Consider the following 27,589-nt stretch of genomic DNA (forward strand, 5'->3'; position numbering starts at 1 on the left):
TCAATGACCTAGAATTTATTATGGGTATTAGAGATGCCCAAGTTTATCCATTTTACACCTTCATTATCTGATCTAGCCTCATCGTTACTCCAAATACATACAATGGTATTATCACTGTTGTCTTGTTTCATTATAATTCCCATTTGTTTAGTGCTTTATTTCTAATAAATAATTTATTAGAAAATATGCTGAAGCATAATCAGCCCCAAAATTATGTATGGTTGAATCTCAAGCATTCGACAGAAAACGTCTGCGACTCGGCAGTGGCACGGGGCCTGCTTTAGGCCAGCGTTGGTAGCCTGGGCCAAGGAGCACACTTAATGCTGGCTCCTGAACAGCCTCTGACAGCCTAAAATGCCTGTACTGGATACATCTGTCTCCTATACGTCCGCAGTGAAGGTTCCTCCCGGTGCTAAATATAATCTCCGTCCTCAGAAAATGAGGAGGAAAATTATTAAATTTATATATAAATTCCTATATAAATATAGGAAATTATTAATTTCTCTTATTAATATATGTCCCACCTACAGGAATAATGACTGATGTGTATTTGATTTTTTTCCTCTACTTCTCCTGGACTGAAGCTGTACGTTGTGGGAGGCTACGTAGTTGTAGAGAGGGGAAAGGAGGAGAGAAAGAGAGAGGGGAGGGGAAGAAAAAAAGCAAAGCAGGATGCAGCTGCCTCTGACTCAGATGGACATAGACGTCACCCTGTCATGGTGGCAACTGTTAGATTTTTGTGTTGAGAAGGATTTTAAGGATCAACTAAATGGAAAGTAAAGCCAAGATGAGAATGCAGAGAGGAAAGGGGCCAGAAAGACAGCTGTGACACGTCTGACACGAGGGGGTTCTTGATTAAGGAAACCTGTCCTCTGGCAGAGAAAGCATGCTCGGAGCCCGGGACAACTCGCTGAATATCCTGCCTGGGAGAAAGCATTGAAAGAGCTGACCTGAATCCATTTTTAGCAGCGACCGTTCTTCTAACTGGAAGTGTTTCCCAGCTACAGTGAACCTGTACTCAGCTACGAGCAGGTTCTGCCGTGCTGGACTCCGTCGATGCCAGTTCTCGGCCATCGGCGTAAGGCGGTGGGACGCCACCGACGCTCGGAGGAAGACCGCCTTGGCTTGCCCAACAGCCCTTACCTCCGATAGCACGATGTAGCTCATGGCAATCTTTGGCCACGAGTAACACAGAGTTACAGGAGGTTTTGTAAGAGCATCTGCTGCAATAAAATCAGATAATTATTTCTGTATTTTAGGGAAGGTTACCGTGAGACCGAGTTAGTAACCCCAAACATGGCACTTCATTCATGCTAGAGGCTGGAAGGGAAAAGCCCTGGTTTCTCAGCTTGCGAGGTGTCAGAAATAAATCAACCCATGGAGAAAATACCAGAAACAGTGTTTTGGAACAAACAATATGATTAAAAAAGTATATTTTATCCAGCAAGTAATTATCGCACCCGCTGATATTTGTTAAGATATAACTCAGTGAGAAATAAAATCTGTGTTTCTGCTATAAATTCTGGCTCCATTCCCACAGATATGAATCCTCAATCTCTAGCCAAAATTTGCTGCGGCATTGTCTGACACAGAAAATGGACTCTGAGCTCTAACATAAAACCTAATTACAGGAGGTACTGCAAGACAGGGCAAGAGATGATGCCCGTAGTGCTGAAGAAGACAGGGCTTGGTACCTATTCTTTTCCAGCAAAAAGATGCCAGATATCAGTAACGCTGCCTTAGATGCAGATCATGCACACAGACATATGCATACTCTGGTACTGAAAAGCATAAACTGCCTTCTCTCCTCTTCTCTCAAAACCCAAATGCCTGCAGCGATATCAACAAATACCATAAAAACTAGAAATACCGTTCCAATTCCCGGTGCAAGGAAGCTGTGGTGTGTGCATGTGCACGCAGGGGGAAGCGTGAGGATTTGGCTATTGGGTAAGAAGCCAAAATTGATTCTACACAGCCTAATCTTTTGAAAGCCTGTCCATCTATTCATCAGGGCCTGCCTTGTGCCTGGGCAGCGATGGCAGCCGGGCCAGTCACTGCAGCAATGCCCGTCTGGGGACAGCGGGATACTGGGGGGGCTTATGTCTGTGCAGCCAGGAAGACCTCTGGCATCAGGGCTGGATTCCCCAGATGCTTTTCCCTGCTTAGCACTCGGAAAACTGCACTTTGCTGACGGTTTTGCCTGGAGGCTGTGTATTTGCACAAATGGGAAGTTTGCCATAGGCTGTATGAAACAGCATAGGAATGAAGGGGGCTGGCAAAGGCGGGTTAACAGCACGGCTCTGAAATAGGCTGGAGGGAAGGAGCTGCAAAATGCACTTTTGTGTGGGAACCGCTCAAAATCGAAGGCTCAGTCTGCTGTGGCATAGTGGGCAGGTAGTGGGAACAGCCAGCAACTGTGTTCAGCAAAGTACCAGCTCCCAAACAGTGTCCAAGCACGGACCACAGGCTGCATCAAGACTGAACACAGCGTTTAGCTCTCCGTATTTGGCTTTCACCACAACTGCCCAAGTGTCATGGAGCAAACGTTAACACACAGGTTAGAAAGAAACGAGAAAGAGGGGATCTCGGCTCTCCAGCAGGTGCAGGGAGCCTGCAGCTCTGTCAGGTAGGTGGCATGGGCTGCGTAACAGGCTGTAAAGCACCTCTGCTCCTTGCCGTTTCTCAAGCACCGTTTCTCATTTGGGACACGGTTTGCCATTGCGGAGCGGTGGGTAGGACCCATTGGTCCCTGGACAAACGTTCGTAGGTTTGGCTCCCTGCAGTGCCGTTGTCGGTACCTGCCCAGGACCTCCTGTCCGCAGTTGGATATTCCTGCTGGGCTGCCTGGGCGCTGCTGCAGCTGAGAAGTGCCTGCGTGGTTCCCGGCAGGGACCATTTTCTATGCGATGAAGTGGCGACAACTATATCTACCAAGGTTGACAAGGCTTTTCCTTCCCTGAGGTGTATGCCTCCTGTATCTCCCAGGATCGCCTGTGTTGGACCATGCTGCAGAAGAGCATCTTCCAGTTGCTCCCATCACTGCACCCTACCATCGCTCTCTGCCACCCAACTAATTCTCACTGCATGTCTGAGACCTTCTCGTTCTATCAGCAGCATCACATAATCCTCGCACATCGGCATGCAACAGCCACCGGAGATCACGTACAGGCATTAAATGCTTTTGTTGAGAGAAGGGTTCCCAGATGGAAAAATTAAAGAGCCATTCTCCAAGGTTTGTGCCTGATCATGCACCATCCTTTCACTAAGCTGGGATTAATATTTCAAAGGAAATAGTGTCTCCTGTGGGCACTTTCAGAGAGGCCCCGTGAACCAGCTGAACCAGGGTAAACTTACAAGATACACAATCTTCTTGCTTCTTCCTCTCTGCAGTATGTATAGTAATAAACCCCTTGTGTATATATATATATATATATAAGTATATGTGTGCTATCAGAGCTGCAACATGAACTTGGTTAGGTCTCATGACCCAAGGCCAGGCAGATCTGTTATTTACTGTTGCAGTGCTCGCACCATATTTGTGGGATGTGTTAAGGCTGCTTCTCACCACAAAGAATTCATGCTATATCCTGCGCAGCATGGGATACACACGAGAAGACACTGTTAATACAGCATCTCTCTACTGGTGGTGAGACAAAATTACCTTCTTTGGTTGTCCCAGCTGGCATGGGATCAACCGGGTAATGAACACCTCGAATTTGCATTCCTTGGGGCGCCAGGAAAGGAGGAACAACACCTTAATGAAAGGTGAAAATCACAGTGTGGCAGTGAAGAGGAAAACTGTGAGGTTGCCCTCGGGAAACAAGGGAATATTTGTTGCTCATTTAGGAAACAGCAGGATGAGACTCACAGCTTTTGCTAAATACCTGAGTAAAGTTCCTAGAGGAGAAGCAACTAATACGCTTTCTGGTCCACGTTCTGATTTTCCATCACTGGTTAGCGCATTGTGGTAAGCTTACGGTGGTTGTGACGTGCTTTGTGATAGCAACCAACATCGAATTAGGCAAAATGTTAATTTGTTCATGCCTGAAGCTTTAAGCCTCACCTTCGAGCATCAGCCCCATGTGCGTTACTGTTCTCTGTGACAAATCACTTGGGTTCTTGTTCTTGACCTAACAGGGTTAACTCCTAGCATGAAAACGCCATTAGCTCAGTTTAACCTCTTCTTTTTTCTTTGTGTGAAAAGCTAAACTACAGCTGTCGTTTAGCCAAAATGCGATGCAGAACGCGCTGCTCAGGCGTATTCCCTCTGCTGCAACCCCTGCAGGAAACACGGACGGATAGCCTTGCCCCGTGTGCTGGTTTACACAAGAAGGAACAAGATGCTTTAAAAAAGAGCACTTTCTGGTGATCCAGAACTGCTGCAGTTTCCTCCTGCTACATGAGGACGTTGCTGCCATCCCTCTGCCTTTCCTCCTGCCGGGAATCCATTGCTGGTCGTACAGCAGCACCTAGAGGCCCTGGGCCGGAGCCGGCAGCAGGCAGCCCGCTGCCAGGGCCGGCCCTGCCCCGAGGAGCCTGCAGCCGGTGGGGTCCCAGCCCGCACAGCCCTGGGGCTCAGGGAGAGAGTGCCGTTTTCCTAGCGTCACGGAGGATTTGGGGATGAAATCAGAATGGACCCAACCTTCCTGCATCTCAGGACCGTTCCTCCCTTCCGTAGTCCGACCCACCAGCTCTCCAAGACCTAACAGACTTAGCAGAGCTGATTTCGGGGGGGATCTTTCTGATCCCTGCCTTCCCAGCAGGCAGGGGAAGGGGAAAGGTCAGCCAGTTTGTACTTAGAGATATGCCTCCTTATCTTGTTAAACCAGAGGCTCCCTGTTGGCAATAGCTGCACCCCCAGCCTGCCCGTACCCCTCTCCCTGCCTGCTTCCCCCGGCATCTCTGCTGCGTCCCCAGCTCCTCTGCCTGCTCTGTTCTCCCGCCTGCCTCTGCCGCTGCTCCCAGGCAGCCCCAGCATCTTCAGGGGCAAGTTACCCGAGAAAAAACCCATAAACAGCTCTGCCCCATGGAAGGGATCTCTGCATGGAAGAGATTGTCGCCTTATCACTGAATAATCCCTCTCGCTATAGGGTAGAGCTTTTTTCCAAGTCAAGCTTTTTTTGTGTGTGTCTGTAGATCTTCATATAATGAACACTTCTGTGGGGGTCGGGCATGTCGTCTGATCGTGACTTGGTCAAGGAAGGGAGAATCTGCCATCGGCGCTGACGTGGTTGGTTATTAGAAGCAGCTCGCCTTGCTGCTCCCCTGAGCTCGCCTGGCTGCTTCTTCCAGCTGTTTTTGCAGACACCTTTTTCTGAGAGATTAAACAGTTCTTTATGCCTGATATTTTCCTCTCATGAAACTACATTTGTGTTCAAATTAAGTCACTTCTCTGTCTGGCTTTAGCAGTTATATAAGCTAAGAAACAAATTTGTCCTCTACAGCCTTTTGTCATTGCTATGGATCTGAACTGGCTTTGGTATTTAAGCATTCATGAGAAAATATGGATGCTAGAAATAGTGCAGCCATTTAGTATAATGCTATATATGGAGGTAACAACACTTCCTCCAATTAGTCTTAATTTCCTTATTAATATAGCCGTGAAGCTCAGCCTGCCGTTGGTGTCTGCCTTGCAGACGCTCGTTTTCACGCTGGGTTTGGGGGGGGAAGCTCTGAGCAAAGGAGTGGAATCGGGGGAGGACGAGGAGCGCCGCGGAGAGGGGGGTCAGGCCAGCCCTTCCCAAGGGGCCGGCGCGTGACTGAGGATTGCGATCGTAGTTTCTGGCCAAGGACAGAGGTCTCAAACACTCCAACGAGGGGATGAGAAGGCTGTATGCCACCCGCTCTCCAAATAGAGCTGTGCTACTTCTCTGCTGGGGAAATGAGGCAGGGCTAAGACTGGAAGAGAGAAACTCGGTCCGTTTACTGGGAAAGCTGACGAGTGCATGGAGACCTCGCCTTGCCTCTGCCCGTCGCTGCTTGGGCCAACGGGGGGTTCACCCTCCAACCTTGCAGGCTGAGCCGCTCCTGAGTTGCAGGCTCCTGCAGTGGGGGCTACGGCAAAAGCTGGGCTGATGGAAGGGCCCTGCAGGACAGATGGGTAACACACCTGGAAACTGGTACAAGTTAGAGCAGACCAGTTTTTTGTGTGCAGACATGCTTTTCCAACCCTTTCTGTTGATCTTATTTTAAGCTAGGCCTAATCCTAGCATAGACAGAACACCACCAAGGACAGAAACAGCCCTCAAGAGAGGGCCTCAGTTCTGTGCCACATCCCACTGCCTTTCCTTTTCACCCAAGGTTTTTCCCTCTGCGGCTGGTGAAAAGCATCGTTAATGCTCTTACACTGGTGTCTAGGAGGTGCAGCTTGTTCCCTTTCGTATTCCCTTTGCGCAGGACCTTTGACAAATGTCTAAGTACCTATTAGAAGACCGTCCTGGAATAAAACGGGCAAACAGACAATAGAGACGTAGCCAGAGAGAAAGGAGCATGGAAGTCATTTTCACAAGTGAGACAAGTCTCTCACCGCTGCCCTGCCACAGAGGCACCTTGCTTTTTATGCTTTCCTTACAACCAGTTGCTTTCTTTCACCCCGTTTTTCTTTCCTTCATCTCCCATCACCTTCAGGTTACACAAGCTGTGGTTATGCTTTGTACAAAAGCTTTTATGCAACACAGGTATTGTGGAAGCTTAGTATTTTCACCGTGCCCTGCCACCATCAAGCGAGCAAGCTAATTCATCACTGCTCTCCCTGTGCCTGGCAAGCTGAAAGGCAGCGCCTTTAGATGTCAGTGCTCATCATGGTGATTGTATTTTCACTTGCTGGCTCATAATGTGCTGGTCACCAACCCTACATAAGCAGGGACCGTTTCTCACTCCTGCCATTGCTGAATCGTTAGGCAATCTCCCTGGGTACTTTTGGCAGCTTCTCGCCACATCCACCAAGGGCTTTGGGCCGCCGAGGGCCCTGGGGCAGGCTGAAGGTGGTGGGGTCACTCTCAAGCATTGAGGTGCGATTACTGAAGGAGACGATGCAATGCACCTCGCTCTCATGTGAGGAGCAGCAACATCGTGCAGATCTACAAACTCCTCGGTCCTTGATCAAAACCTGATATTCCAGCAGAAAGCGGCGGTTGGAGCCGAGCAGGACAGCAGGACTAGTGCAGTAATGACAGCAGGACTAGCGCAGTAATGAAAGCACGTCAGCAAATTTATTGTTAATACTCATGAATAAGAGTCCGTGCAGGTGGAATGCTTTGGGAAGAACAGGAATGTACAGGCAGCCTCAGACAGTTGCTTGCGCTCCTACTTGAGCAGCACCATTGGGAGCCCTCTTTCTTGCTGTTGAGAGCAGCATAATGCCGGGAAGGATTTATCTCTGTTCCCAACTTTCAAAAGGATAAAACTGTAGAACGAGGCTTTTATTCCCACTCCCTGATTAGCTCCACTGCCTAAAAAAACTGGGCTCTGTGACTGGTTGTCTCTTTCTGGGAGAAGAGAGATGGCTCAATTCCATCTTCTTGTGCAACTGGCTCCCCCAAGCCACATTCTGCATTAACTAAAGTTTTCCTTACCACTGTACCTACAGTGCCAGCACCTAGCTGGTATCCCCAAGTCAGCATCTCTGCTACTGCAGCTATTCTTAACCTACCAGGGGAAAAAAAACCCTTCTCTAATCTAAATCTAAAAAATTGGTCTAGAGGGAGGATGAAGAGGGCTGCAGGAAGATATTCTCAGCAGAGCAGGTTGCATAATTGCAGAAATAGCACATTCTATGCAGGCCTAGGCACTGGTCTACAGAGAGGCCAAGCCTGGGAGTAATTTTACTGATGCTAATAAATCAATACGAGTGTGTATGAGATCAAGACCTATGAAAATTGATAAGGGCAAGTAGCCAGCTGGTGTGTGTCAGCATAACTCCGCAGAATTTGATTTGCACCAGTTGGTCAGCTACTGACCATAAGGCCAGAAGTGTACGTGTGCCACGGGGTGTGAGCTGCTGCAAAGCAGGGGCCCCACAGAGCTCCACTCACCAGATGCTTCATGGAGTCCATTAATTGCTTAAAGAGCAGATGAGCTGTTTGAGCGTTTCCTCGGGAAGCACCGCGAGAAGCGAGGCAGAGCGTTTGGAGTGGCGTTTGAGAGGCACGCCAGGGCAGCCGCCGGGCAGCAGCTGGTGGGCAACGGGAGGCAGCGAAACGGGCTCTGCCGGCACACACCACTTGGCATTAATTGTACCTGTTGGACTTCTGCATGCTCCTTCCAAACTTCTGTGGGAGATCAGGCAGGGCACCACTTTAACTCTTTGAACTAGTGAAGCTTGTCTGGAAACTACGCAAACAGGAAAATCCACAAAGCATCTGAGTTTGTTTTCCAGACAGTAGGTAATCTGGTTTGATTTTTTTAGTAGGTATTAGGTCTGCTGGCGCTCTGCTTATTTTCAGTGAAAGGAGCACAAGTAATAGCTGTCTTGCTCAATGTCATGAATGACTAGCGAAGTCAGCATTAGCTGTGAGAGCCATTTCCCTCATTCTGGTGTGCAAGATTTCATTAAATACAAGAAAACAGACGTTGACTAAGCATTGCAAAGCCTCTCCTAACTGCGGTTACTCCTTCTTGTCCTTTATTTATAAACTGAATCCGTACTAGAACTGTACACATAGCAATTCACTTAAAAAGTGACAGTAATCAATATCGTTGCAAACTCACAAATAAGAATGGTTTTAGCCCCCCGAGAGGGAAAGGTTGCATTTCCCGTTCTACAGGTGGAGGCTGGAAGCCCAGACCTTGCCTAGGGTCCCTGCTGTTACCCGTGTAAGAGCCAGGGACTGATGTGAGACCTCCCGCACTCCAGCCCAACCCTGTTACTGTAGGACTATTCTCTACTCTCTTATTCCTGCAAGCCCTTAGTCTATAAACATGATAGATAGACTGGTAAAAGTGTTTAGCATTAAATATTTCTAGAGTATAATCATTCCAGCCTCCCTTGGCAGCGGAAACATTACTCTTATGTCAAAGATGGGGAAACTGGGACACAGTGCTTTGTCCAGGCTTGTGGGACTGTTAGGATCAGAGCCCTACAGCTGTGGACTGTGGCTCCAGGTCAGTCCCAGGAACTACGTTGCCTGTCAGTGCCAGTGAATTAAATAATAGCTTAGTGGAAGAGGAAAATTAAGCAGTACTGGGAGTACAAGGGAGACAAGATATGCTTTTCAATGAGATTTGAAAATTGAGGCAGAGAGTTGATTAGGTTCGTATCGCTGTGCGATCTAGAGATGCTGAACAACCGGCTATCCACAGCCACGGTGGTGGGAACATCGACCAGATGGAATTGCTCCTCCTGAAACGCAGTAACCCGCTAGTACTGCAGTGCGGCTTGGAGGGGGGGGTATTTTGTCACGGCAGGAAAGAAGCAAACCTTTCTTTCTCTGACCCCCAAAGTCTTAGGGAAACCTGTGTGCAACAACACGGTGCTTAAATTTTCCTTGACTATTTTGTAAAGAAGATAGTGTCAGAGAAGTACATGGAGACACCGTAGAAGAGAGAACGGCTATAGGTAACAACCCTACTGTTATCGGTGCAATGAACACATCTGTACTGCGAGGCCACATCTCTGGTGTGATGGGACGAACTGCAGGAAAGACAACGTCTGAGTGTGCTGAGCTCCAGGATGCGAGCGCTCCCGTCCCTGGCGCAGGCGCTGCCTTGGCTGTGGTTCAGATGCGCTGGGCAGAGGAGAGACCAGGAGGCAAAGCAAGTGGCCTGCGCTGCCTCTCAGGTCCCGTGGCTGAATGATGCTGGGGCAGATCAGCTGCAGCCAAGATCTCCCCTTCCGGAAAACTCTAGGGAATGTCAGACGACAACAGGGGAGAGTGATCCTGACAGGAGGCCGAGAACTGCGATGAGCTGACAAGCGGTACAGGCATGGTGAGAGAGGGACGAGGGTGTGCAAACAACCACACACCCAACTTGCAAGACACAAGACGGAGAGGGAGGATTATGGATGCTGAAACTTTTTGGAATACTAGTTTTCCAAGAACATTGATCCTTGCTATGATGCTCCCTCTCCAATTACTTTCCTAACGCTTTCCTAACGTGAAATCTAGTTCCAGCTGACTGATGTACTGTATCAAACAAGGCACATCACGAATTGGTATGCCAGCCTCGTGAACTGAAGAGGAAAAAAAAATAGCCCCATTTCTGAAAACTGTCTTTAAAAAAAAAAATTAAACTCTACACAAACAAAAATACCAAACAAGCTGCCTATATATGTATTGTTGCTTAAAACTGTGTTACCAAAAGGCAAGGGCATGCTGCTGAGAGAAGGTGGTGAGGGTCTCGCTGAGGTGGAGCGGCTGATTTTATTCCCTGTCCTACTGAAGTCCCGAGGACAGTGAAAGGCAGCAGTGGCAGCTGCTGCTCTGCACCCACACGTGTCTGCCTGCCAGTTCGTCCTGACTTAATGGGGCAGCTGGAGTCCAGCAGGATCACCCCACGGTGAATCCTCCGCAGTCCGCGTTAGGACGTATCGTCTGCAGCTCTGTTCTCCTCTACAGACTGCGCTCTTGCTCAGTAACGGCCCGGGTGGCAATAAGAGAGCTGAATAGATCTGCGTTGCTAGTGGAGGTTTGCCTGCTCCTTTCCACACTGAAAAAGCACGTTTTGTTGGAATGGAAGAGATTAGGGACTATTTACAAACATCAGAGCTTCCAAGGTTTTGGAAAACCTTTCAACAAGTTTCTCTGGTTGCTGAAAGGTCTCTCAGAGCACCCTGCCTTTAGTGCTGTTGTAATCCTGTTTTCCCCGTGATGATTATTCTGCAGAGAGCAGAAGGGCTCCGCACTCTGCCCGCCTGCTGCCAGGGACGCTCCTGCCGACCAGGGGATACGCGTGGCCTCGCGGGGCCCTGGCAATGGCTCTGCTTGGGGGACCTTGGGTGGCCGAGGGGGACATAGCATGTGGAGCTGGAGGCAGTCAGCGTACCAAAGGGTTTCTGGAAAATTAGCGGTATTTCTGGATGACTGGGCACAGCAGGGAATTTATAGGGCTCTGCTGCTGCCTCAGAAAGGAGCAGCAGAGAAGCGGGGGTGAGGGGGGAAGGATCAGCATTGATTAAGCTGACAGTTCTGCTAATGTCACTGTGGACACAGCCACTTTCCTTTTCTTTGCCAGCAGCAACTTAAATAATAAGATGCAGAGGGAGAAGGAGGGAGTGTCAGCGCTGGGCTACTCGCAGTGCTGTTGGCAGTATTTAGATGAGAAACCGGGGGTGTGATGGATGGCCATGATGCAAAGATACACGGTGATCAGTGCTCTGGAAACGCAGGCAGATTAAGTAGGACTGTGCCTGACTAGTCTGAAGGTGACTCTACCAAGAGTCAGTTGCTAGATGCTAATCAGTTTTTGTCCCCCACAAATAATATTTGTACTGAACTCAGCTGTGGATCTGACAGTTCTTGCAATATGTTGGCAGATGCTGCTTTCTCACTTTGGCCTAGATCTGCACGCTGTGCTGCTCGCCGGGCTCCAGGGTTCACAGGCAGAGAAGAGCTTGTTTGGTCCTGATCAGATCATGACAAGCAAAGTTGCTCTTCAAGCCTTGGCGGAGCTGTGAGTGGCCCAGCTGTCCTGTCTCCATGCCCTGGTCCCTCACCCTGTGTCCCCGCTGACTAGCCATGGTACAGCTGGCTGAATGGTACTCTTGTCACACCGTGGTCTGAAGATAAACTCAATTCTCAAACTCTATAGGAGTCTTTTTCCAAATTTTACCTTACTTCTGGCAGTCAAGGATGATCTATACAGCTCTGTCTAAGCACCTCTAGCTGCATGACCTAGGGTAAGGCAGAGTGTGGCTGGCTGGCCTGGGATGTACTTGCAAGCTGTTGTGAGATGGGATAGTCTTCGTCATCTTCATGGACACCAGCGAGGGCTGGAATGAATAGGGATAATCCCCAGGTAAGGAATGTGAACCATAGTGTCCATGCCCTGTACCTGTATCAGACCTGACGACTGAAACCGTATCTTTTCGATCCACTGTTTTAACCCTAAAGCTCTCCTTTAGAGAAGGAGGAGGGGGATGTAGAAACAGTGCCTGGGCTGGCTGCTGTATTGTGTTCGTTGCCATCGGCAGGAGGGTCGGTACACTCAGAGTTCGTAACTGTTTTTAACTGTAGTTAAGGACAGCGTCCACCAAATGTTGAATTTCACAGAGTGGCTCTTAAGTCTTACGTTAGAGTGCTGGACTTGGATTTAGGCCTCATTCCATCCATTTGCATGGACAGATTCAGAATAAGTCAAGTGTCTTTCTGATTTTATAAGCTTGATGTGTGTTGTATATAGTTAGCTGTGACGGGCAGCTCTGAGAAGAATCGTTGCTATAAATACCCAAATATCATTATTTGGATCCACATCTCCCTGGTCATTATGAAGAGGTGATCTTTTGACATCTTTCAAAACACCACGTCAAGCTATTTCTAAGGAGGTTTCCGCCTGGAAATGAGTATAAAGCTTTAGTTTTAATTTTGTAGGAGTTAAATTGAATGTTAATAACATCTCCAACACCAGACTTCACATATAGAACATTATGGATATCTATCTAGTGTTTCCAATTAACCAGGGGCACCGTCTTTGCTGTCTGCTTCATCCAAGGACAAAAGTAATTCGTTAGGATAGCAAATTGCCTGCCACTCTTGCAAATTAGCATTAGAGCATCACTATAGGAATAATCCATGTTATCTGGATTATGGCAATGAAATTGCTATAAACGAAAGCTGTTTTCTGAACTAATATTTAGAGAAGATGAGAGAGAGAGAGAGAGAGATACATGAGGGGCATCACTAAACAGATTTCAGTATTTATTTTTTAGAAAGAGGCTCTTTTTCTCCTGAAAGGGTAACGTACATTTATCTTGCAAGGAGTTTCCTTAGAGGGTTTAAATGCAGAGTGAAGCTTTAAGAACAAAGTGAAAATGGAAGAAGAAATATACTGCCATGGGAAGCTCAAAAATGAGGCACTTGGGGTTTCAGAGAGTTATCATTAATCCCCCCCTGCCCCGAGGGCATTCCCGTGTGACCATCAAAATGACAGACATGCAGCTGGCTGGCAGTTTGCCACATCTCTAGGTTTGATGGACTTTGCTCTGGGGATGGCTAAACCTCCAGCTGTTCAGAATGGCAGTTTGTTTTCCTTGACAAACATGCTCAGATGTTTATCTGACCTATCTGAGTCCACCAAAGTAGATTATAAATTGTTTCAAATGTTTTTTCAACACCTTTTCCTTACCAGAACCTGGAAACACAAGAGGCTGTCAAAACCCGAAAGCCTGTCCTGCCCGAGCACCGCTTTACCGTTAGATCAGGATCAATGGTTGGCTTGCAAATATTGCTGTTGGACTCGTGGCTTAACAAAACGTGTAATGAGGTGCACCGGATTAATACGGGGAGGGGGGGAACCGGGGCATATGTCTGTCTGGCTTGGAGATAAGACTGCAAAGATCACATAAGCCCCCAGCACAGCACGAGGCAGTCCCTAGCCGGTTCCCTGGGGCAGTGCAGCTCATGCGGTTACGTGGCACAAGCGTATACTTCGAGTGGGGAAAAGGAGGCAAAGGGTGAGTCGGAGATACGCGCCAGGAGGCCAACTGAACTCTTCAAAGTGGGCAGGAGCTCAGTGGCAGCGCTGAGGGTGCGGCAGAGGGGCATCAGCCAGGGGCTGCGGCCGGCGGCAAGGGCTCCCGGGAAGGCAGTGTGTTTCTGTGTGTGCAGCGGAGCCATCAGCGCTGAAACGGTTTGGTTCTGATCACCTCATCAGCTTGGGCAAACTCTAAATTAAGAGATTGAGAGCATTGAAAAACAGTTTAATAATAACTGACGAGATATCAGCATTGATTTTGAAAATGGTGCGCAGGTATGATAATAGAGCAGATGTGTGATGGATGACAGGGAACTGTACGAGCCACTCGTTTGGCTTTGTGCGGTTGTAGAGCAAAAGATGAGAGAGAAAAGTATCTTCTAATAGTACCGTGAATCTGAACGGCGTAGGACAGGCTCAGCCCACATGAACTGCGGAGCCTCCCTTCCCATCCTGTGCAGCAGCACCCTGCCACAAGGATGGTTACTGAGACAATAGCTGATGCCTGCGGACAAAATGTTTATTTGCTTTTATAAAAGCAGTGAGCTGGAAGTATGGCTCACGAGTGGGAACTGGGAAAGAGGACAGATATTTCCAAAGCTACTGCCAATCCCCTTACATGGACATGATTTGACTACTGCAATTTCTTGAGAGGGACCCATGACTCAACGCGTGAATCTGAACTGGATTGCATTCACAGGTTTCGATTCATTATGACTCCTAAGCTCCAAAAATAACAGCCTTTCAAAAAATGTATTTTAAAAAGAGATTGGGGGGTGATTTTAAAAACAACAACAAACAAACCTCTCTGAAATAATGGGAGCAGCTGTACATATTTCTTAGCAGTGAAAGAACTAAAATCTGGGTATTTTCTGACTCAGATAAATCTTAAGTTTCCCGTGTGTACAATTGAGACTGTAAATTTGGAGAACGACTGCTGCGGGAAGATGAAAGTTCCCTTGCCAGATGAGGACTCGACTCTTCTTGCTCAAATACACACATATTTTCAAGATTATTTACTTTGTGACAGACAGCTCTAAGTCCAGGTCTTTCAATCTCTTAACAAAACTCCTGAGGGTATTAAATGCACGCGCAATATTCAGGGATTCAGGGAAACCTGTTGTACATCTGCCAAAAAGAACGGCACATCTGGAAAAAGGAATACCAGACTGGGATGCCTAAGGCACTCAGGGCAGGAACGCAGTAATTTCAGAGTACCTGGAGTAGATGCAGCATGACCTGCGCTTGCAGAACTAGACCTGGAGCCATGGCGAATCCGTCCCCAAAATGTCTGGCTCTTCAGTTAGCGTGTTGGAAAAAAATATTAACCATTTTGGACCTTCAGTTGCTTAGCTGACCGACATATGCGGGCTTGAGGCTAGGTATTGCAGCAGCATGAAGTTCGGTCTGGTAAGCTGGGTAAAAAACGGAGCTGTGGTGTGATGGGAAGATGTTGGTGCCCCCCGAGCTAGCCGGTTCAAAGCGGGTGCCTCTGACTGTGGTGTAGCCACTCCCCAGGATAGACTGAAAGGACACGGTTGGTCTTGTAGCAGGGTGGACCTCAGCTTTGTCTTTGTGGTGTTTTTGTGGTATTTATTCGGCCCTCGCTCCAGCAGGGCACTGAAGGGCTAGTTTTGCAAGACGTAATGTACTCAGAGGTTCAAACTTTGTTTTGAGGTCCCATCTGATTCAGATTTTTAAAGCAAATCAAACCTTTCGTATTTCGGGTGCAACAAAATTCAGACATAGAACAAAATACTAAAAACCCACCCCAAGAACCAAACCATCTGTCTGGGTCCCTCTGAAATTTTGTCTCCTGAGTCTGCAGAGCGGGCAGCCAAGCTGAAATCAGTGGGCAGCAGTGCTCCAACTTGAAGCAAGGCTTTGGAGGAGGAGAGGGCGCACAGGCTGCTGTCTGCATGTCCCTGGGAGAGGGCAGGGAAAGCAGGGCCCTCAGCATGTGCCGGGGTACAGGGAAAGCAACCAGGCTGCGACAAGTGCTACCAGTAACAGGCAGATAGGTGCTCCATCACTTCCAAACGGCCCCTGCAGCTGAAACTGGTGAGCTCAGTAGACTGCAAACAGGCAGGGCCAGGATATAGCCAGAAATTCAGGGTTACCTGCGTTAACCTGGGTCGTGCTTGAACACGCCGATACCAGCCTTGCATAAGAGATCAAAGTTCTCAGGGCTCAGCTGCAGGACAGGGTCAGAAACTGATGTTTTTTTATTCTAGTTTTTAGAACTTTTGCCTCCAAACATACAGATGAAGCCCATTCCCTCACTTAAAAGTTAATAGTGATAGTAAAAGTTAATAGTGATAGCGATACCAACACAGTGGAGAAATATGCGTCACACAAACAGTATCACAGACTAATGTAGGCAGCTGGGTGTTTTCTGAAAAGCTGTAAAATGGTTAGCGTTTGCATGCACAACCTTTCTTCTGCTGGGAAGGATTTCAGCTTTTCAGATGTCTGAAAACACAAAGCCCAGCTGTGCCCGTAGCCTGTTAGCTCTCCTCCAGAGCTGGATGGCTGCTCATAAAATGAAAGCAAACACTCCAAACTGGTCTCATCTAAGCCATCCTGCATTGCTTCTGTTCTTTGTCGACTAATACAGGGCCAGCTGTCTAGTTGGTGAAACAGAAGCATTAAATTAGGGAAATCATAGAAAATGGAGACTGGGAGGCCCTTTAAAGGTCACCTGGTCCATCTGCTGCCCTGCGGCAGGTTCAGCGTTACCTGCACCACTTCTCTCTGGTTTGCCTAACCTGTTTTCCAAAATCATCAGTGATGGAGATTCCAGAATTACCCACCAGTAGGTAAAAAGTAAAAGATGGGCTTCGTGAAAAACACAACTGGTCAGCTAGTAGCTTCTCTCTGTGAGGTTAGTCTGACGTGCAAGACATCCACTGTGTGGTTTACTAATGCTTCAAGGAAACGTGCTGATCCTTTGGGGACATGCAAATCTTGGCAGCGCTGGGTTAACAGTTGGACTTGATGATCTTAAAGGTCTTTTCCAACCCAGACGATTCTATGATTCTAAATCTTAGCACAGGAAAACGGGAGATTTTGCCTGTAAGGTTGTTATTGGTAACGTGCATCCATGAATTTTGGCTAGATGGGGTTTTTGGTCTAATGTACTTACGTGGTTGCCTTTAAGACCTTAATTGTAACGAATGTGATTAGCCTACAGCCCTCCGAGAGAGGCTGCACTGTGACAGGGATGGGAGCGTTGGCTCCCAACCCACGCGGGCCAGCCAGCACACATCCTAGCAGAGGGTGTTGCTGTCCTGCTGCCTGCTTGCTTTAATGAACGTACCGGGGCTGTTTCGTCTGCACAGCGATGAAGCATGGCCATAACCCTTTATACATCCCATCTGCACTCTTTTTAGCTGTCCTCAGCCTCTCCCAACATACATAATTTCAGAGTTTAAGGGAAAGTCACTCTGTTGCGTTCATGTTTCTTTCACCGTTGCGCTATTTCCCAGGCGCGTACTGGGAAGCTCCCGTGTAGTGCCCTATTAGTGATTAGTGCCCTATTAGCGATTTCATTCAAATCGCACCAAATCGCTTCCTGCAACCTAGCACCCTACCCGTGCTACCAAGCTGGCACCCTCATAGTGCTCACACCCGTCAGTGCCAGAGTAGCAGGGACGTGTAAGCATACCGTCAGCACAGTATGGATTCTTTCTTTAATATCAAATGTCCGCATCTTAATCCCAGTCAAATTAGCTGAACTCCTAAAAGCTCTTGTAGGGACTGCAAGGGGGTGGAAAGGAAAAATGTTTGTAAATGGATGAGATAACCGAGCAGGAAGAGGTTTCCACAGAAGAGGCAATTCAGAGGTAATCCCGGCTCCGCTGCTTGGCAGTGTCTCTGAATGCCCTCTCACTGATGAAGAGCAATTGACTCTTGAACACTACCATTTATGCGGTTTCTGAATTGTACTATTTATAATATGTTTTAAACATTTTTTCTGCATCTGTGTACTTCACAGGAAGATGGGGACAAACTGGCAATGGAAAGGAGCAATTGTAAACTAGTTAATAGGCCTGACTGTCATTTTTATTCAGCCCATATGTATAAAGCTGTTTTAAAGTAGCTTTAAGGAAAATAAGAATCAATCCTCTTGAACTTATGCTGTGTTACGCTGTCTGAAGAGCTAGCACAAAGCTTGTAATCCCTTCTTCAGTTCATGGAATATAAATCAGAGAATATTAAACTTTTAAAGAATAATTCTGAATCTGCCCCGCTTAACACTGGGAAAATCCATGATTCCAGTGATAGAGAGTAACAGTCTAAAACGTGTTTACCCATATCAGGCACTGCAGGTTTTACCGTCAATTCCTGACTTACCAGCAGCTCTCTATATCAGTTGGGCTTTCTTCACAGCCTCATATTCCAGTATTTTCCTCGCCTGAAGCTTCCTAATTTGCACGATATAGCCTGATGTTGACCATACAAAACAACCTCTTCTCTGGCAGATCAAAACTCCCTGTGCCCAGCAGTGCAGACACATACACATTACTTGCTTCCTCACCCAGGACTCCTAGCGTTTCACTTTTTGGCCTTACTGAAGCAGCATTACAATCAGAGAAGGATGCAAGTCAAAAGATTTGAGGCTCTGAGGGGTTGTGCTGAAGTCTGGGTGTTTGTTGTTTGTTTGGGTTTTGCTGGGTTTTTTTGAACCTTATCCAAAGTACTTGAATGTGGTGGAATTAGAGCCAATGCCGAAGTGCTGGCCTGCCACTTGTTCTCTTTTTCTCCCTGTGACTGATCCTCCTGTTTGGTAATTGCTCTTGTTTGAGGAGATTTGGTTGAGTGCAGCTTGTAAATCCCTCTCAGAATGAGGCCCCAAAGAGAGAGCTGAGGAGGAAGAAATTAAGAAGAGAAATTCCCAGGGGGCAGAGAAATTGAGCTAAAATCCTACTCTCACACTCAGAACTTTCACAGATGCTTTTTAATGTCTGCACGTGTATCCAGAAGAACAAAATATCTATCAGAGGGTCACCCTTGCCAGTATTTCTCAACACATCACCAGAAGCTTTGGATATGTAAGAAACACTGGATGTTTTTCCCACTTTTTTAAACATCACAGTATAATCAGAAATAAATAGATTACTGTTGGTTTCAACGTAGCTTCATACTGTCCAGAAATAAGGTGGCAGAAAAACCTTTCGGGTAAAAGCGGAAATGTCATTACACAACTGAAACACTTTCTTTGTTAAGCAGAATTAGCAGTTCAAAGACACTTGCCTTTCAAAATCTCTGCTTTGATTCCTGTCAGATGCAGAGGCAGCGATACGTGACATGACATTCATCACCAGCTCTCAACAGAGAGAGATGTGATGGTTTTCTGTAATTGAGGGGATAGAAAAGCAAATTTTTTTTTTTTTTAATGATCTTGAGAAATGATTTAAATGGCTGTCAAATATCCAGCAGTGGTTAGTAGACAACTGGATGGAAGATTTTCAAATTCAGTTTTTGCCCATTCCCAATGTTTTTCTTTGGAAAGTAATTTACTTTCTGACATTTAAGATGTTACTTATAGGAATGTTTTTTCCTTGTTTTTAAGATATCTGCTGTTCAAATTTGCCTGCTGACTTCACCGTGCCATTCTGCAGCTTTCTTTGGGACCAGTCAGCTCTTCTGCAGTGTATTCCAGTTGAGAGGTTTCAGAGTAGTTTTATATTATTTTTGATCTTTCTGTGACTGCTGAGTATTGCGCTGGCTTTTTTCTTCTAGTTGGCTGCTCTAGTGTTTCTTTCTCTTTATTCTCCACTGACTCCCAGCATATTTTTACTTTACAGGTGAATATTGTTTTGTGTACTCCTTTGAATATTATTTTTCTTAGCCTCTGGATTCTACAATTAGCATGATTCTGCCTTTTTATTTTAGAAATCCAGCTAGAATAACTCAGGGCAAAATGTGAGGAGCAGAGGGATTTGTGACTATGAACTGCTCACAGCAGAAATCCAAGGTCTGTGCTCCAGCTGAGAGTTCAGGAGAGAAGGGGTGACCGGTCCTACTTCACCTCGAGTACCTCGATGTGGCTTTGATGACTGCAGCAGGTTATTGCCATGCATCCAAACCCTGCCCCTTCAGGCTTTACCCAGGCTGTGGGCAGCATTTCAAGCTGTGCAAAAACCAGAAAAGCTGGTAGAAATACTCACTGGTATAAGTGAGTTTAAAATCAGGGTGTGAAAATAACTATACAGGTTAATAACGATCCTACATCCCCGTTTCTTTGTCTGTATCAGTGGTTCAAGGTTATAAACATAACCCAGGCCTGTCTTCTGGGTTTGCTCCTGACGCAGGACTTTCCCTCTCTTCCCTTGTTATCAGTCTGATCGCTTGGAAGCGTGACTGCCTCTGTTTCTGCCTCAGTGCAGTGTATGAAAAGCAACCACCTGTAGCAAGAAGCGTATCGGAGGCCTTGGTGGAAGAGGAAGGATGTTCTTTGGAAAAGCAAATGTTCAAAGGAGCCATAGCTGCTGCTGCTTTGCACAGAGTGACTCAGCTCTCTGGGCATGGATTTGCCAACATAAATGCAGTTTAACTCAGTGTTTCCATGAAACCAATGAACTCACAGTCACGCTTGGAGGTCTGGTACTGCCATGTAAAAACTTCCATCAACTTTAGTGAACTTTTTGCTATTGAAAGGGATGAATAAAGCCAGCACGTTTGATTTATTATCTGTGTCGCGCTGCTATGTAAGAGCAAGACACTTGCATGCACTGTATGCACACCCAGTCAGGGAAGGTCCCTGCCCCACGGAGCTTCGGGTCCACATGGGGGAGGAGGTCAGGCAGGAGGAGAACGGGAGAAGGCAGAGGTAATGTGACCAACAGAAAAAAAAAATCCCATGTCCCCAGTTCAAGGTCGTCCCTCTCTAACACCCTTGCAGAGCTAACGTCCTCTCACAAGCTACCCTTCACGCATCAAAATGCGACTCTCCTTTCTGGTACTTCACACCATGAGGGAGCATAGCGTCTCGTCTATGTGAACAGAAGAAGAAACTAATCTAAAAAGTTTATAGATACTGCAAAATATTTTGGGAAAATGTTCATTCTGTTTCATATATGAACTTAACTTTGTGGTCTCTCACCTGCAATTGTTTGCTATCAATATTTTCCTAGAAAACTTTTAAATAGACCTAAGATGGAATGACCAGCAAACAGTAAATAACACTGATTTCTTTTTTGGCAGTTGAGTCTGGAAACCTGGCTCTAAAAACCATGATAATGCAGTTGGAGACCAAAACCATATCATAGTGTACATGCAAAACTAGCGTAAGTTAAGGTTTGATATTAGAAGTATTCACTGAACAGTACAGAAAAAACGCTCCATCTCAGTAAATTTCAAGATTCTTAAAAGATAATTTAGAAAACAGAAAGAAAGGGTGTCAAGACTATTTAGCCTTTTATTGCCTGCTCTTGATGCACATGTGGAGTCTTGTTTGGACATGCACCCCTTTCTTCTCTAAACTGAAATATTCGCCACCTTTGTACAACACAAAACAATTTTCATCCACCTAACTGCCAGATATGACACACTATGAGTAAAAGATCTGCATGTCATCAAATCCTGTACTGAGTGGTTTTCCTTTAAAGACACCATTTTCAGTTTATCTCAAAGTCCAGCTTAGCTCTCAGTATCTCTTTTACGCCGGTACCACCAAATTGTATCAACATTATAGGATTATGAAGTGGGATCACTTACTCTGTCAACTCCGGCTTCACACTGATACTTCCAGCAGAGCAGGTGCTATATTTTATTAGCTACAGAGATTCATTGTGCGTCCAGAAACTGCCCTCTGCACCCTGCTTTTATAATAGGATTCAATACAGCGGAGCAAATGCAACCTCTGTAATATATATGAAATACAGGAAGATAATAGGAGCAGGATAAACTCTGATTAGGTACAGTGTGCACAGTAAATCAGAAATACAGAGACACTTTGCAAGATGGGGACAAAGGAGGAGGGAAAATGTGTTCAAGGTCTGCCACAAAGGCCTAGGAAACGCTGCCTAAAGGATTTCTGTCCTAACCAACTCTGTAATCCTTACCAAAGGCCTGAACGCAATTACAACTTCAGTATATTTCCATGCCGGACTTTAGTTAAATTCTTAACATTGCAGTCAAATAGGGGAAAAAAACCAAAACAAATCCAACGTACTAGTCATTAGTAACCTCCGAATAATGAACTGACAGCAATTCCCCAGCCCGAACAGCTTAATCCATTTGTTTCTGCTTACCTCCATTTGTCTCTCGGATATTTAAAGCAAAGGCTCATTTTGTCCTGCAGATTCGGTGCTGCTGCTCGGTCTTATCTTGCCTGATCATAAAAAGGCTCCTGACCAAAAGGAAGAGGGAAGCAATACGTAAAACAAACACAGAAGCCCAAGAGGAAAGCTACACCCTAAAGACCGGCACTAATAGCAACTGCGAGACAGGGAAAGAGAGAACACTCCCAGTTACTAACTTTTTCCATTGATACATCCGTTACAAAACAATTTTGCTGCAAACTTCTCTTCCTCCCTGCAAGCAATGCTTTGCTGTATGAGTAACCTCAGATAAACTACATGAAGAGTGAGGGTTTTTTATTTTTTTTTTTTTTTTTGGACCAAGTAAGCAAATTAGTGAAATATAAACTAGAAGCTCAGCTGGCTGCTTTAAAAGTAGAGCGCTAGGCAGTAATTATCACAAGGTGCATTTGTCCATACTTCAGATTTTTTTTAATTCAAAAGTCTTCAATGGAAGCAGAGTCATATTTGAAATAACCACCTACGGGGCTTTCTGGCCAGAAAGCCTTAGCGCAGCGGAGGTGAATGTTTAGATGATTAATAACTTAATTTTTTAAGAGCTCGATGGGCAGACAGGGAAAATATGCCAAACTGTCCTTGTCTCAGAGCGATTTTTAGTGCCAAAAAAGAACTGCATTGAGAAGGAGAGCTCATGATTTCACCTCTAAAGACTTTAAGGCCGGCGGGACGTGCAGAGGGGCGCAGTGGGATTTACTGCGGCAGCGGAGGCCGCGGGGCCCAGCTGTGTTTTCACACCCTTGCCTCGGTGGATTTAAGCTCCTCCAAGCTCCAGGGCTGTTCCTTGGTGTAGGTCACAGGGTAGCTATGTGTGTGAGCCCACAAAGCCCGCACGGAAACTTTTGTCACTGACGTTTAATATGCGGCTTGGAACAAATCACAAACAATTTGGTTTAAATTAAAAAGTTTTGACAGTTACGTTTTGCCAAAAGTTAGTCAGCAAGGAAAACCGATGGATGCGTCATGTTTGAAAATTCCTAGGGTGCAGTAAACTCATTTGTTTTCAAAAAGTTAGGATCAGATTCTCCCCTTGCCTCGGAATAAATCTGGAACTGCTTCAGGGACGCTGACAGAAATTAAGGTTGTTCCATGGCCCGGGGTAAATGACATCTGCCGGGAGCCCCCAGCCAGCAGACGCTGTGTCCGGCGGCAGGGGTGTGACAGAACCGCTGCAGGCAGTAAGGCGGACGGTGGCCCTATTAAAGGTAATATTATTCCCCCCCCACCTTAACCCTCCCTGTGACATCTTGCTGTTGCAGCTTCCCACCTCCGCATGCCGAGGCAATATGCTGATGGGCTTTTTAAAAGTTACGGAAGGAGACACGCAGATCGTGTATAAAGGCTGTAAGTCAGCTCGCGGGAGAAAGGAGTCTTCTGGTTCCCACCTGCGATATTCCAAGAGACCTGAAGACATTTGGTTCCCAAATCCCCGTGGACCCAATGGAGCAGGCGTGCCTGTATCCTTGGTGCTCCTTGAAAACTGCAGTCAGCCTCTCCTCCAAGTCTTGTTTGCTGAAGGAGTGTTCCCACGTGTGCTCCTCTCAGCTAGTAGTGAACCAGAAAGGCTTTCCGTCCAGACCACTAAACAGCGGTCGTTCAGTAAGTGATGGCCTTGGGCCCCCAGCCCAGGAGAGGCGGACGTGTCCCCAGCCCTGGCTTACCCATCTCCTTCAAGCTGAGCATAGCTCACGGGGCAGGAGTAACCCCCCAGCCAGAAGGCACAGTTAGATCCAGGTCTCCCCACCAGTGCAAACCCGAGAGCAGAATCTGGCCAAAGTTTTAAGACCGAGGTCTTAAAACACTGTACAAAGGGTGAGAACCGGTTTCAGAGGGACAGGACAACTGAGTTGCACAAGTCCTTGTGTATAAAACCAGACCAGAGACTCTTTTTAGAGAGTCTTTTTGGATCGTTGCTTTATGAGTGCTCCCTTTGGTCTGGCACAACATGGAGTTACGTGGCAGCGTGCTTTTTTTTTCCCCCTTTATCATTTTCTCTCAGAAAAAGCATCCGGCAATGCTGCCTTTGTGGCTGCTAAAAAGCCTGACACACCAGCTCTGAATAACTGAGCCAGGTTAATGGTAGAACATCATTTACATGGCTCCCAATTACTTTTAATGAGCCTGGTTGGTACGGGTGTTTGGAGTAATTGCCAGCTATGGATTGGTTTGGTTTTGAACTTTCTCACTGTTCACAGAGCTGCTCACCTTACGCAGGAAAACCAACGGAGTAATTCCGGCACAATTATATTTAAGCTACTGGTTTGCAAAGGGCCTTTATGTAGCTCGAAGCAGCACATTTTCTTCCTCGTTATTAACGCAGCATTGCCAGCAGCACGGGTAACTTTATCACGATTACCAAACCCTGCTATACATGCAAGCAAGGACATGGTTTATAGTCAATCCAGAGGCTAGTTACTACCAAAAATAGTGAAATTGTCCTGTTCTCCCCTCTCTGCATCATTCTGTGTATTAATTTTATTAATACTTGAGCATCACATATATTTAGCTGTTGTAATTAATTACAATTAATTCTATAATTGCATCTTATTCTGTACGGAGCCTCTTTCGCATTGCTGCTTGCCTGCACGCGTGGTTGGGGGAGTTAAATGGGCAGGGAAGGGACTCCACGAGAGCGGGCTGTTTGCTGCCCGTTTAGTGGCCTGAACCAGGTCTCTGAGCAGGCAGAGGGACAGCGCTGGCACGCGGCCGGCGGCAGGAATGGGTGGCTCGGGACTCTGTGGATGGGGAAAGGAGCCCTGAGGAGCCAGATTATCTCCCGTGATGGTAAGGTTGTCTGACCGTGTTGGGATGGTTTAACCTGGAAGGTTTGGGGATTAACAGGTGCTGAATATTGACAGCAATGGAAGTTTAACTAGTCTTGCGTATTCGTACCTAGGCTATGTGAGGCAAAGACTGCATCTTTCCCTGAAAACAGCCTGAACCCTGTTAACTCCACACCACCTCAGACAAATCATCGGAAGAAAGAGAGGCCCTGCAGGCAGCTGATTGTCAGGGCAATGGATTTGCCCTCCTGGAAATGCCCTGACAGTGGGGGGTGCAAGACTTGGCTGCGTGAGAGAGCGGTGCCCGTAGACGGGCCCATCGCCATCCAGCCAACAGAGAACTGGTTACTGCGTTGCTGCACGACGATGCCGTCATTGCAGTTTAACACCAAGGTGAACTAGAAGGATTTCTGGCTGGAGACTGACTCGGTAGCGTAGCTGTAGGGCACCCAGCCGCTGGCCCAGCGGGCAATTCCACGGTGCCTGAGCAGCAGGAGCTGTGGTGGAAAGCTGGTCCCAGCTGGGAGGGCGCTCAGAAGGGTGAGGGCACTGAAAGCCCTCGCTCCCCGGTCTGCGCGCGCTGGTAGCGTACCGGTGATACGGTGTATTTTGATGGCTGTTGGCCTTACCGCGGGGCAGTTCAGCGGGGCTAAGGACAGCTCTAGGCCAGCAGTGCTCCAGTCAGGCTGTAATTTAAGAGAAGGCCGTTACTGATTTGCCACGCTTGCCTCACTGACATGTTTTGCTGATCAACTCATTCACCGAGTGTGGCCCTTCGCACACCAGGGAGCTGTTACAGTGGGAAACAGATTTTTCTGTGAAGCTTTAAATAAGATTTGTTTTCTCTGTTTTTGTTCATTTGGAAGAAGCTCCGTGCTGACACGTCAACATGATTTTCTTCCATCTTGTTGTGGTTTAACCCGGCAGGCAGCTAAACACCACACATCCATTCGCTCACTCCCCCCCTCCCCAGTGGGATGGGGGAGAGAATCAGGGGAAAAAAAAGTCAGTTCGTGGGCTGAGATAAAGACAGTTTAATAGGACAGAAAAGGAAGGGAAAATAATAATAATAATAATAATAATAATAATAATAATAATAATAATAAAAATATACAAAATAAGATGCACAATGCAATTGCTGACCACACACTGACCGATGCCCAGCCTGTCCCTGAGCAGCGATCGCTGCCCCCCGGCTAACTCCCCCAGTTCCTATACTGGGCACGACACCATAGGGTATGGAATAGCCCTTGGGCCAGTCTGGGTCAGCCCCCCCGGCTGTGCCCCCTCCCAGCTTCTCTGGAAGCTGAAAAGTCCTTGACCAATGTAAGCACTGCTCAGCAACAACTGAAACATCAGGGTGTTATCGACATTATTCTCATACTGAACACAAAACACAGCATTATACCAGCTACTAGAAGAAAAAAAATTAACTCTATCCCAGCCGAAACCAGGACAATATGTATGTGTTTATCCTTGAATTAGAGCATCTCAGAAGCTGGAGAAGGGGAAAATCATTTTAGTCCATCTAACCTACCCAGGAGGCCAAATACAATATGGGCCACTATTATATATTTTCCAGAGTTAATGTTCCAGTTGATGTGTTGCGTCTAATATTTTGCATAAAAGAATTTTTTAGCTCAATAGATCTCTTTCTTTTCTTCTTCGAAGGAGGTTTGTGATGGCCTTTGTCTCACTGCTCTCCTAGTAACTATAATGCCATTGTGCCACCCCCGTTTATCTGTGCAGTATTGCCACCTTCCCTTTCAAAATCAGCTTTTAATAAATGTTGACCAAGCCCAGTCAAATTCTTTGTTCTACTGTTGTTCATGCTTCCTAGTGACAGACCATCTAATTGCATCTTTTTCTTTACCTTTTAATTGAAACACAGCTTTGCAGCTGAAAATGTTATAGGCTTGGCTGTTTAATATGACTCTGTGATCCCCATCGTGGCCTCTGTGGAGCCCCAGTGCCTTGCAGACCACATTTTGATGGCTATCTCGGTTCCCGTGTTCTGCTTCTACCAGGCTGCAAGCATTAATTGAAGTACTTTCCTCTTTGAATGAGCGTTGGAAAGCATTTCCACAACGGTGGTGTTTCACGGCTGTGGCATTACCACTGCTCCTGGTGGTGCGGGGAGATGTGCAGACACGGAGGCAGGACTTCCAGTTCTTAGCACAAGGCAATTCACCCCAAACGGACAGACATTCAAGAGCCCAACAGGGCGGAGTTGAGGATTTGCACAACTTTGGCCTTAAGTGATCTGCTCAGAGTCATCTGCGAGCGAGTCCGTGACTGTCTGATCGCATCTGCTAACTTGAAAAGAGAGCAGGTGCCTTGCACAGCGTTACACACTCCAGTACTGCGGTCCAGCGTTGCAGACTTCAGTGTTACAAACTCAGGTTTCTCCAGAGTTAAGGCTACAGGTTACGTGACGGCTGAGGAGGCACTTTCCAAGTCTAATTTCTGGATTTATGTCCTCGGATGTTGCCTGTTAGTCTTTCAGCTCTGCAAGCACTCTCTGGGCTTGGGCCACAGACAGCGTGTACGTTAATATACAGCGTTTTATATAGCATAAGTACAGGTGAAGTGATGCCCACTGCAATGAAGTACTAATGAACTCCGTAGAACAGTGGAGCTGATTGTACTCAGCTTCGTTTGGGAACAGAGATCAATGTGAATTAAATTTGTTCTCACAATAGCAGCGGGATCCCTGGGAAAGCAGAGAGGAACTGGAAAAGGGCATTTTAGAAAAGATGTTATAAAGTGATTTACAGAAGATTAAAGGATGACGTAAAATACTAGCAACCATGAAAAGCCTGGAGGCTACTCTGTAATATTTTGAAGCAGGAA

At 46.8% G+C, this 27,589-nt stretch overlaps 1 protein-coding gene across 1 annotated transcript in view; it reads right to left on the minus strand.

Annotated features, from left to right (window-relative positions):
- The window catches only part of LOC309594069 (calcium-activated potassium channel subunit beta-2), a 149,885-nt gene extending 127,890 nt beyond the window's left edge, over positions 1–21,995 (minus strand). Inside the window, exon 1 of the mRNA XM_082319345.1 lies at positions 21,888–21,995. Coding sequence (XP_082175471.1) covers positions 21,888–21,925 — 38 coding nt within the window. The 5' untranslated portion in view covers positions 21,926–21,995. The remainder of the gene's footprint in view (positions 1–21,887) is intronic.
- Positions 21,996–27,589: the final 5,594 nt, after the last annotated feature.

This window comes from Platalea leucorodia (genome assembly GCF_965183815.1).
Source record: "Platalea leucorodia genome assembly, chromosome: 8".
Lineage (NCBI taxonomy): Eukaryota > Metazoa > Chordata > Aves > Pelecaniformes > Threskiornithidae > Platalea > Platalea leucorodia.